Source organism: Pelecanus crispus, chromosome 10 (genome assembly GCF_030463565.1).
Source record: "Pelecanus crispus isolate bPelCri1 chromosome 10, bPelCri1.pri, whole genome shotgun sequence".
NCBI lineage: Eukaryota > Metazoa > Chordata > Aves > Pelecaniformes > Pelecanidae > Pelecanus > Pelecanus crispus.
In genome coordinates this window covers 28475285-28487487 of record NC_134652.1, presented here as the reverse complement: position 1 = coordinate 28487487, position 12203 = coordinate 28475285, and the positions used below count along the sequence as shown (strand labels likewise).

Here is a 12203-nt window from a genome sequence, read left to right as displayed (position 1 = left end):
AACGAAACCAATAACTGCACAGTGGGCAAAAGCTGAAATGTTGCACCACAAGGGCAAAGTTGGCACACATGCACTTCTTACACAGCTACTGTACATCATTTATAAGAGAGAGAAAGAGAGAGAGACGAAGAGCACAGAAATGGGCACAGAAGCAATAGGAAGCTCATGCAGGAGCAGCAACCACACGAGAAGCACAGATCGCAGGGGCAAGACAGTGATTGTGGCAGCAGGGTCTCTTGAGGGCAGTAGCAATCTACCGACAGTTACTTATTCTCCCCGCGCCCGGTCCTTCAGGAGAAAGAGCTCATCCCGGCAGCCAAAGTTTAAAAAAAGAAACCGAAGGAGGAGAAAAGAAAAAAGGCTGAATTATCTGTAACAGTCACAAAAACGGAACGCAAAGCAAAACAACAATGAAGCTGTAAGATGTCTGTCCAATGTCAATGCCCCTTCTCAAGCCGATTATTAAAATAATTACGCAGATAGTGATGTTACTCTCCCTCCATTCTGCAATGATTTCCTGGCTGCCTTCAACCCAGCTTGTCTCACTATGTATTGTGCAGTACAGACAGCGACAGAAACGCTCGGGGCACCGAAGGCTGTAGGTGATAATCAGGAACAGTTTGGTTTGCATCCCCCCTCCCTCTCTTTTCCATTCCGTACGGCATACATGGCAAAAAGATCTCTTACAGCAATCTCAACAGCTTGATGTTAGCGCAGCCACAAACGGTACTGATTTGAAACCAAAACCACAAAAAAATCCCTAAGCATTGCAAACTTTTTTTTTTTAATTATTTTTTCCCGGGTGTTTCCAATCTGTGTGTTTGGCCAGAGGAATCCTCTGCAAAGAGGCGGTTAAGATTCCTGTGCTCGCAGAAATACCAATATCCACGGCTGCAGCCTGAAGATTCTCAGGACTCCGATACTGAAGTCACATTAGCTAAACTGCTGGCTCCCTCTGATGGGCCTGTATGTCTTCCCTATCTTTGCCACTTGACTGTAGGATTTGTGCTTTTTTGAGCTTTGTACGTGTCTTGTGTTTTTCTTTTTGTGTGTGGCCAGGACAATCACTCCAACGCAAACCTGTGGTTGGAGGGGGGCGGAGGGGAGGTGGGGTGGAGGGAGATACAGTTTCAAAAAAATGGAAGAACACGCATTGGAAGGACACTCTGAGACGGGTCAATTAAAGACAGTTCCATTTTGTTGCCTTTTCTTCCCTTGCCAAGATTCGTTTTTGCCAAGATACTTCACACTATGTTTATCACAGAACTCTCTCTCTAGAGGATGAACAACAAATGGGGTTTCCAATAGCTGCACAACTGTCTATGCTTCTCTGTCACGTGTAGCATGGCAGACTCGGAGATTACTGCATTTATTTATTTTTTGTATTTTTTTTCTCCCGTCACTTTCGCAGTCTTTGAAGCTGACAAAAGCAGTTCTGAGATGAAGAAAGCAGGGAGTGCACCATTGGATCAAGTTGTGAGTTTTTTTTCTTCTCTTGTGGAAAAGGAGTGTTAAGATTCCTCGCTGTGCAGCCACACGCATGTGAACAAGTGAAAGGGATGAGAGAATACATATGGTTTCAGTTGTTCTCAAAGAGAGACAGAAGGTCATCATTGCTATTGCTTGGCAAATCGGGAGGATCCAGGTACGAAAGCAGCTCATCTGGATTTGTGAGTTCTGGAAGCAGCTATAAAATATAAAGATAAAAGGAAAATTACGGATAACAGAAACACAATTGAGAAAAAAAGGGATTAAACACCACGCATTCCTGGAAACCGGCTTTCATATGTATATATCCAAATAAATCGGAAGGCAGCGACACAAACCTAACACCCTAAGACGACGCAGTATCCACTTGTTTGGGAAAGTCTGTTACTCGGTTTTCACCTGTGAATGACATTACCATCTCAATTAGGGTTTCTCGATCAACCTCCCCGTCACAAAGTTCATCAATAAACAAAGTGTATTTCCTGGCTAGTCATGCTGACAAAAACTTCTCAATAAATGCTCGTTATGCATGTTAGTTATAAAACATTGAATAAAAACTTGAAACGTGCAGTCCGAGTAATACATGTTTGAGCTTTAAAAGGTGGGCCAACAAGGACTGGTCCACCCGAGGCGCACAGGTCAGGCGCTGCTCACCCGAAGCCCTCATGGCTGTAGAAGGAGGCAGCAGCCCCGTCCTTCCTCACCCCTCAGCCGCCCCCGAAGGGCCCGGCGCGCTGGGCTAAGCTCTGGGGCAGTGTGCCGGGGCAGGGAACTCACCCAGGGTTGAAACTAGCCCAGAAAGAAAAAAAAAAAAAGGGGGCGGGGGGGAGAGGAAAAAAACCAACGGAGAAGGAGTATGGGGAGAGGAGTGTCAAGGCAGGTGGGCGAGTCCTTTTCCTTTCTGTGGCAGTGAGTTTGCAGCGGTCAGGAGTCCTTACTCAGCTACAGCATTACGTGCAATTCCAGACGTTTTAAAAGGTCAGGGGCGTAACACCCCATCCAACAGAAGATGCACTAATCTTCACAATATTTTAAAGTATCAAAAGGAATAGCTCTGGGGCTTTTACTTATATTTTTATTAATACTGTGTTTCAAATAGAAAATTTTGTTTTTCTAACCATCACTCAGATTCTTTTTGATCTGACAGATAACAAGCAAATTGTAACTCCTGGGTTGTGTACCAGGCAGTGTTTTCTGCTTTATTCTGCATCTCGTCACATCCTAGTCAAAAGGAAAAGTGTCATATATAAAAAACGGCAGAGTTTGTAATAAACTCCCTTTATAGTCAGCGTTGTGTTAAAGCAAAGACAGAAGAATATACTCTGCTGTAACAAACTTAATAGTAGGTATAAGAAATTAATTTTAAATTGTTCTATGTTTTCAAATACTATAAAATTGAAAGCTTGACTGCATCACATTTAGCATGTAAATATTATATTTATATGTTTCTATTACTCCCGTGCAAATGCCGCTCCATCTTCTAATGTTATATGGATGAACACATTTTTCAATAAGCTAAACATGAAATGCAGAAAGAAGTTTATTACTTCCTAAGCATTTTGAAAAAAATGCAATGTCAAGTTTACATAAACAGAATCTCCCAGAAGGAATGCTTTTCCTAAAATACCGCCTCCTTTTTTTCATGGTAAAAATGCTATTGTCATAGTACTAGACTAAAGATATAACGCTTTTAAACCTATTTCACCTGCTATCATAACTTTTTATGAATACCTCATACAGAAGCCCAACAGAAAACTGTGGCCCCACCAAATGCGTAGAAAGTTAAAAAATGGTTGAATTTGTCCTACAATTTTACAACTCAATTCTTAAAAATTTAACGTATACAAGGTATATCCTTTAACCCAGGTTAAACCTTAGCCTGCATCACAGTGAAGTGCTAAAGAATTAATGTGACCGTATCAGCAGGGAACGGACCAAGTTGCCCACGGTGCAGTCCCCTGTTCGGTTTGCTGCATGGGACTTCACTCAGCCTGGTTCCACAACACAGCCACTGAAAGTTAAACCCATTAAAATAATCCATCTGATCATGACTGAGCTCAGAGATATTTCAAAGAACTGTATTCCCCACACTGTATAGCACTCGCCTTCTCATTTAGCTAAGATAATTTCAGCCCTCCGTTAAGAATCCAGCAGCCTCCATCAGTGATAACCACGTACTGTGATAAATGTACAGGGTTTTCTACTTTGCTTTTCACCGAGGAATGAGTGCCTGACCCGTAACAGCATACTTTATGTTGCTTAAATATTTGAAGAAAAAAATGACGTTTTTATTTCACCTATTAATATTGCTCATACGAGGTGCTTACGGGTTCAGAACTCTAACTGCCACATGAACCGTCATTCCCAAAGGATGTGCACGTGACCGTGTTGTGTGAAACAGCAGCAGCCTGGTTCAGACAGAAGTTACTCCACTGAGCACTGGTCCTGTAAGCGGAGCACCCGTCCCTCCCCTAACCCCCTCCCTCCCCTCTGCGAGGCTACCTGCCAGGACAGTGCTTGTGACAGGGAAGACGTAAGTATGCAGCAACAGTAAATACAGATATAAATCCGAGGCACAGAGGTGAACATTTCTCTAAAAAAATTACACTGTGCAGCAGAAGACTTTGGAACAGACAGAAGATACACATACGGGAACGCACAACTCAAAACGAAAATCCGAGCCCAGTGCTAATGAATTTCTATTTCGGGAGGCAGGGGGTTAACCAGAGAGATACCTCAGGTAATTCACTTCCGACTCTGCTGAACGGATGGCAAGAGACGGATCACTTTTGGCCTTAAAACTAGGTTTATCTTTGTTTAGTTGTGAGCTGCCTCCCACAGTGGCTAAGGAAGCAGAAGACATCCTTGTTGTTTATTTTGCTACGTGGTGTAGCAGGAGGAAGGGCCTGTGCGGCTGAGCAGGCATGGATGGGCACAGCCTGGTTTTGGCCGCAGGGAACAGGGGCAGTGCCACGGGGTGGGCCAGCACGGATCCCCCTCCTGCCGGCCAGGGCACGCTGCAGGGCTCAGCGTGCAGCTCGCTTGGCGCAGCTCCGCCGCAGTCAGAACCACACGCGGACGCGTCCTTCCTCTCATTCAGGCACCGAGGTGGCTTCAGGGTCTGGACGAGCCCACGGAAGCCCCCGTCCAGCGACGAGGGGGAAGGGAGGAGATGGCTCCCAGCCTGGCGCCTGAACGGCCGTCTGAAGAAATGCCTGCCTTGGTGCTAGGAAGAGGCTACGGCTCGCACGCCACACAGCTCCTCAAAGCAGAACCGTCCTCCCAGCAAGCCAGGAGCGCCCTGTCACCTCGGCTGCAGCACCTGCGCCCATGTACCAAAGCATGAAAGGATGGCATGTGCTGTGGAAGCGGCTCCCCGTCCCCACGCCCTCCCCGCCCTCCCGCCGCGATGCGAAGCACACGCTATGGCAGGCAGATGATAGTATGACACAGACTTACATCCAGCGAGGGCTCCGGCATGTCGGGTGCTCCCTGTCCACCAGCCTGACCCTCTAAGGCTGAGGAGGGATTAAAGGTCAGGTCACTGTGTGGATGGTTGCTAGAAGCGGCCGGGGGCGGCTGCCGGGACTGCTGGGTAGGAGGCCCGCTGTGATGTAATGGCTGCCCTGACTGGCTGCTGGGGTGAGGGACGTGCAAACCTTGCTGCATGGAAGTATGGGACTGATCAGTGCTGCCGGGATGAGGGATCTGCGGAGGAGGAAAAAAGCAGGAAAAGAAAGTGAGGCCACAAGGTACAGTGCTCGCAGTGCCTGACTCTGTAACCGCATGTTACAAAAAGAAATAACTTAAACAAATTAAAAAAGACACACACAACAAAAAAAACGCAAGGAACTAAAAGAAATAAAAAAGTGCAATTGAAAAGAAAACTCCATATCCCAATGCCGGAGGAAGTGTTTCAGCTTTTTGAAGGTTATCTGCAAGGGGGAGTTAAACACATTGGATTTGTGCTGTTGGTTTGCTTCCTTGTGGTGTGGGAAACTGCGCTTGAAGATGCACAATAACAAACCCCGAAGAGGAGGGAAGGAGGCTTATGGGTGCTGCTCAACATTAGCAAGGCAGATTCTTTTGCCCTAAAAAATTCCATGAATGAATGGAGAACTTGTTGACTAACAATCCCTACGCCAGGAAACGGATTAACTGAGAAAATGCATCGTTTCTGCTCAGCTCCCTTATTGGGTAGCTTCCTGACACCGCTGCCTATTTGTGTTTCAGCTCGTTACAAACATCTGGCAAACGCCAGCCCTTCCCCACTCCTCCCCTCCTTTTCTTTTCAGAACGCACCACCCCTTGTAAGGGCGGAAGATTCTCCTCGCCGATGTTCATGGGTTCTGATGGTTGACAAAACCCAAGTCGGCTCAGCTAGCGAGGTCCCCACCCGTCAGCAGAGCTGCTGTAGGCGGCTGCACACCTGCTGACTGCAAGGTACAATGCATTAGCTTAAACTAAGCTAATGATCACACTTCTATTCGTTCATGCTGTGGGTATGTTCTCCAGCAAAAGCTTAGTATTTTTTATGTTTTCCATGGGGAATAAACTACCAAGCCATATGCATCTTCCAAACCCTACTGTGGAAGTATGGGGGAAAAGTCTTTCTCACATGACAGAGAAGCAACAAAAATGCACAAGCCCAATTCTCCTTCTGCTGTGTGTCACATTCAATGTTAGTGGATTCTTTGGGGCTTGACTTGGTGCCGTGAGAAAGCGTCTGAATGCTTCAGAATCAGATGTCTCATGTTAATTGGGTATATGGAGAAGCAAAAAATGTGAACATTTTTTGAGGAATGCTACAGATTGCCACAAAGTGGAGCTGAAATAAAAGAATAGATACATACAACAACAGCATGAAATTCATCCAGCCAAGCCAACAGAAACCAGCAAAATGCTATGTCAGCATTGACCCTTTCATATCACAGTAAACTGCAAGGTCATTTTAACCTTAGTCTCCAGTTTTGGAAAGCAAAAGGGAGGTTATTACAGAACTTAATTAAAATGTTCCCACAAAAGTAAAAAAAAAATTACAGACACAAACATTTAAAAAAATACCTTTCACCACTCTTATGAAAACTGAAACCTGAATACTGATCCATTGGGACAGTCACACTCAGCTACACGGAGGTCCTTTTCAATACTTTGGTAGTAGGAAGGTTGGTGGACACGAGCAGGATTCTATCTGCAATGCTGCATTTGGGCCTCTTTCCCATATGAGAGTTTAAAGTAACTGTTAAAAAGCAGTGATACGCACTCTTCTCCCCATTAGGGTCACAGTTTGACTACTTGAAAAGTATTCTGCAACATTATTGTTACCTTATGGGTAAACTTGTACAAAATCTGCCCACAGACCACACCTTAATGGAAATGAATCCGCAGCCTAAAAACTTTGCAAAAGTTCAAGTGAAAGTAGACATCTAGCCAAATAGTACTGTTGCCTTCTTCATTCATTGAGGACACGTGCAACAGAAAGTGTGGAAATTCAGAAAGCTTAATAATAACAAAAAGTAAAAAGCAATTTAAGACAGTGTTGCTACAGTGGGAAAGAAGTTTCCAGAAAAAAACCAAAACAAAACAGGATTATCTTGAATAGTCTCTTAAATGTATCCCTGAATGCACAAAGCAAGAGACATTACTGGTATGTTTATATCAATAATTATTTAAACCAAGAGGCATTCATATGTTCTCAGACATATTACAAAACAAATAAGCAGGTTAGAAATTCTACATTATGTTTATACAGGCAATCATTTTATATATATATATATAAATATTTAGTTGATAAGGCAGCATCTTGGGCCCCAAGATAACTGCTGGATAGGGAGCAACTGTACATTGTAAGACCGAGGGCCATCATAATCTTAAACAGCCATCGCATTCTCAAAATCCATCTGACTTAGGCCACAGGCTCCACCAGCCTACCTGTGAGAAAGCAAAACGCTCAGGACGTCAACATTTTTCTATTTGCATTCAGCTAACTAATGGTAAGTTTGCCTGGTGCAAAAACATTCTAAGCAATACACTTTGTGCACGTTCAGCTTGCCTCTGCAACTCCCATCGCTATGAACAAGGGGTCTAACAAAGTTGCCTTTGCTTACATAGCAAGGTACTTCCACAGTTGTTTTCAGGAGCATAAACTTTAGCACTCTTAAAACATTTACAGTCTATAAAAGAAAAGCTTATACCAGACACAGCTACATCTTCGGCTTAATAGCACAAAACAACCCAACTCTTTACGAGCCCAACAGTGACCTCTAGGAGTGCCGAGATGCATAGCTGGAGAGCAATGGGACCTGCCAGCTGCACAACAATATTCCTTTCATCTCAGGAGAAAACTGATAGTGAAAAAAAGACCAGCAGGTGAAGTCGACGGTTTGTATCTCTCTCCATTACTGGGGTCACAGTTTTACCAACTCTTTTGCTGGGTTAGCTGGCAGAACCACTGCAAGGTGCTGTCCTGCCCTGCTGCTGTTCTCGGCCACTTTTCCCACCCACGCCTCTGTCATAGGGTGCATCCTTGCAGACATGCAGCAAACTCAACTGGGGGACTGACATGGATCAAACCGAAACTTCCCCCCCACCTCCCCGAATTAGTTTTCAATCACATCAGTACCCGGATTCAGATCACTTCATGGCTGCAATAACACTTGTGCTGGTGTGAGAGAGTGGGAAAGTGAAAAGAGAAGAGTGATGACTTTTTACAGTGGCACCAGCTCATATCACCTCACCGTGTATATGAAACTATGGCATGATCATCCATTGCTCAGTCATGTATCACTCCTTACACCTCTTGCAATAAGCACTAAGCTAGAGCTAACTCTGAATTCACCTTTGTCTAAAACTCGTTTACAATTTCTGAAAACAAACGTGATGCGATTGTGGCAGCTATTTTATAGTAATCTTGCACTGACATAGAAGCATCTGTTCTCTAGTTCTCACAGCACTTTACACTGGGGAAGAGGTATTACTTCCAGCCACGTTTCAGGTCTTCATTTTTCATTCTTCCACAGGAGTGGAACAGCAATGTTGAGAGAAGGTAGCTCTGATGACCCAGCCCTGGTTACCCAGCCCTACCTACACTGGGCAAACACATCTGCATTTCCCGGAGTGACCTACGGAGTATGTCTGGAGGCATCAACTTTCTCTGCCTACCATTATATAAGGGCCACCACATAAATCTTCATAATAGGAAAATTAGTAACTTCCTCAGCAGCATTCAGCTCCAGTTAGAGACAGACCTTGGGTCTAAAAGGACCAAACATCTGATCCTGACTCACCTTGTAAACACGAAACAGTCAAAGCGAATAGCAGACAAAAACAAAATACACCTTAAATGCATAAAAAGACAGAAAGCCAGACAAGAACACAGGCAACATCTTAAAACCGTAGTTCAATTACACAATGTGATTTACAGTTATTTTCGTACAGAGATGTCTGTCCAAAGACATTCAGCTACACAATTTAGGAAGGTGTTAATGGCATGCATTTCTCTAAAAGCAGTCATTTTAAAGCTGCCTTTCCTGAGTGTCTGCTACAGACAAACAGTTCATTTTTCAGAGAGAAGAAAGGAAGGAGGAGAAAAAGAGAGAAAGAGGAAAGCAGAGACTTTATAATACTGAAAAAGCAGTGTGGGAGCACTAACAGGCCTCAAACGTGGCCGGAAGACTGCGTGACTGTGTTGACAAGGTCAATCTAATTCCCTTGCGCTAATAGATCTGAAAACTGATCCTTATTAGTGAAAATCAGCCACTGACATAAACTTGGTGGAACCTGCTTCAGCACCGCTTCCCATTCCCAAACAGTATAGCCTGTGTATCATGATAGATGAGGGAGAAGCGAGGTAAAGGTTTACTTTAATTGCCAGCTATCATAAGCAAGCATCAGATTTCCTACAGACTGGCCCACCGAACCAAAAATCTATTAACATTTGCCCAAATACCCTCTTACAGCTCTGGAACATGCATAGCCTTGAGCAACTTTCACCTTTGCTATCATCTCTGAGCAGTCCCATTTTCAGAAAGCCACAGATTCTTCACTTTCATATTCAACCACTTCATATCCTACCACTTCAGCAATTTCACTGGGGCAACTACTAAAGCAAAGGTATAGCAGTTAACTGATGAAGTCAAGAGGTAGGTGTCAGGTAATGGGAAGCAAAGAATAGTTCCCTGTGGCTTTGATTCAAAGGAAAGCAGCTGTGTGTGGTTCAGGTTGGTAGTATTTCCCCTCACTACTATTTTCTAATACTGTACGGTTGGTTCTGGTGCAGATAATTCAGACTGCTCTTTGACCTGGGTATGCAGAATTTGCCAATGTAAAATTAAGTTTACAGCATGTTTGTTCTGTCCTTTATTAGCCTGTAAAGTGGTAAAGTCGTTACGGTTTCTGGACTCTTCCTTTCCAGACAGTCTTGTTACTTGGGCTCTCTCCAAGCTATACTAAGAACTCTCTCCACACTTTCCTCCTATTTCTCACCATCCTCCTTGGAAAACCCACTGCCAGCTAGAGGAGACATTGGCTGAGCAGGCTTTTGCTGAGCATCTGCTACCACATTTCCTCATTACATTCTGAAATTGTACTTTCTAGTATTCACTAAAGACACGGCACAGATGACTCGTCAAGTTAAACATCCTTCCTGTGCAGTAACAGCACACTATAAAGCCCCTGCCCTGTAACTTAAATGAGCATAAAAGGATGTATACACGCCCCCCGCCCGAGTTAAAATAGATGACTAGCCATGCCTAAGAGCTAAATGCTGCTGGTAGCTTTTCTATCACCTAGCTGCTGCAGTACTGCATTTTCTGGAGCTATATAAAGTTCTGTATATCAAACTCGGTGCTCTGAGCAAGCTACTTTTCCAACGCACAGTTCTGCCTCTCCATCTGAGACCTGAGGAACCCCTGTGTTTTAGTCTCTTACATTGATACGCTCTCAGACCAGTGGCAGCATCTCTCCTTTTAATCTACAGGCTTGTCCTACTCCCAACAGCTTAAAGGTGCCTTTCATGCTACTTGGGTAGAATTCCCCCTCAAAATGCTTTGATGCAAATTTTGCCCTCAGGGACAAAGCCAGGGAAGATATTGTCCCTGCTTTGAAGTCAGTCCCTGTCTTGCTATAACAAGCTGTCTGCTGAAGATGGATATGCACGGACCCTGCTGGCCTAGGGAATGAAGTCTATAGTTTTTTTCAGGTGTCAGAGCAAAGCACAATGATTAACACAAGCACACCGAGCCAGGTTGCCTCTTTCAGATAAACAAGCTTAAACGACAATTCAAAAAGCTCAGAAATGCTTCTCCAAAAACTCGAAAAGGCCAGAAACTAAAAATGGCATTTTTGGCATTTCTCAGGACTACACTACTTCACAAACTTCCGAAGTGAGGAATCCACAAAATGTAAAAACAGTTCACAAGTCAAGTCCGTTAGCTGGACGAGAGCTCCTTACCCCCACAAAGGAAAATCTATGTCCACAGCACCATTACTTACAGATTCCTGCATGGGGTGACTGAGAGGTTTGTCGAGAGCTGCCATGCTGCTCGGCATGTCTGGCGGATGCGACAGCTGTGGCCCATGCATGAAGTCATTCATAGATGTGCCACCGGGATTCCCGTGCGGGAAGTCAAAATTGCCATGACCTTGGTAACTGTTGCCTAAAAGAGAAACAGATGTGATATGAAAGAAACTGTTTCCAACATTGATCTCTCAGAGTATCTTGTAAAAGCTGTGGCATGGCATCCTTCCTGCACAGCACAGGGCAACTGCAACACTGAACAAGGCAACACCGTGCTCCCCACTGCTGGAGCGAGCTGGAGGAATAGGGAGGGAAAAAAAAGTCACTCAGCTTTCAAATGTCTGCCACAGTAATTCATGTACATGTTGTAACTAATTGAAAACTGCTGACATTTTGAAAAACTACTGTCAAGTCACGACATAAACTTAACCAAGTCGAGAAGTGAAAGGGATATTAAATTCTATGGAATATTTGCATCTGGAAGCATCTCAGTGCAACTGAGACTGACTGCCCAAGCCCAAAATTATTTATAGGACACCTGCGTTATTAACATCTACGCTTCTACGCGCTCAGTAAGACTGTAGCATTGCTTCAGTTTCTGGTGAAGCTACTTGACAGAACTGTATCAAGAAGATGCCACAGTACCAGTTCATAGCACAGCATCTATTTCTCCTCTTCTTCTGCAGAATAAACAGGCGACTTCCATTAAGATAATGCAGAAGAGGCCTTCATGTCTAATTGGGGTTTGTGATGTTAGTCTCCTTGCTCCCACAAAACCTACTAAAATTCCCTTGACTGTCTGCAAATACAACATCAGTTTTCCCCTCTTGGATCTATTCTTCTCACAGTTGCAAACTGTACAGGCCGTCTGTAGCCTGTGTTTCAGCATGTGGATATGCACGCTCGTAATGAAAAACTAGTGAATTTATGAAATCCACCTAAATTCAGCCCAAAACGATGTTCACCAAAGCACCAAAATTTCACACCAATTCAGAATAAATGATCTGGATCTACCCCCACACATCTACTGTCTAGCATCAAGCCTGGAGTCCCCTGCTGATCTGCAGGACAAGTACTGTATGACCACTGTCAGTATGTTTTGATGCATCCCACCTCAGCCCAGTGATCTTCACTTGAATTCTAAAGCAAGCATGTATCCCAATACAGGGATTTTAACTCTCCATATTTTTTCTGTCCA

At 44.2% G+C, this 12203-nt stretch overlaps 1 protein-coding gene across 1 annotated transcript in view; it reads right to left on the bottom strand.

Annotated features, from left to right (window-relative positions):
- Window positions 1-1562: 1562 nt before the first annotated feature.
- Window positions 1563-12203, bottom strand: part of ZMIZ1 (zinc finger MIZ-type containing 1) — a 157454-nt gene continuing 146813 nt past the window's right edge. The window contains exons 18-20 of the mRNA XM_075717924.1: window positions 10981-11144; window positions 4948-5196; window positions 1563-1687 (exon numbers count right to left, since the gene is read on the bottom strand). Coding sequence (XP_075574039.1) covers window positions 1580-1687; window positions 4948-5196; window positions 10981-11144 — 521 coding nt within the window. The 3' untranslated portion in view covers window positions 1563-1579. The remainder of the gene's footprint in view (window positions 1688-4947; window positions 5197-10980; window positions 11145-12203) is intronic.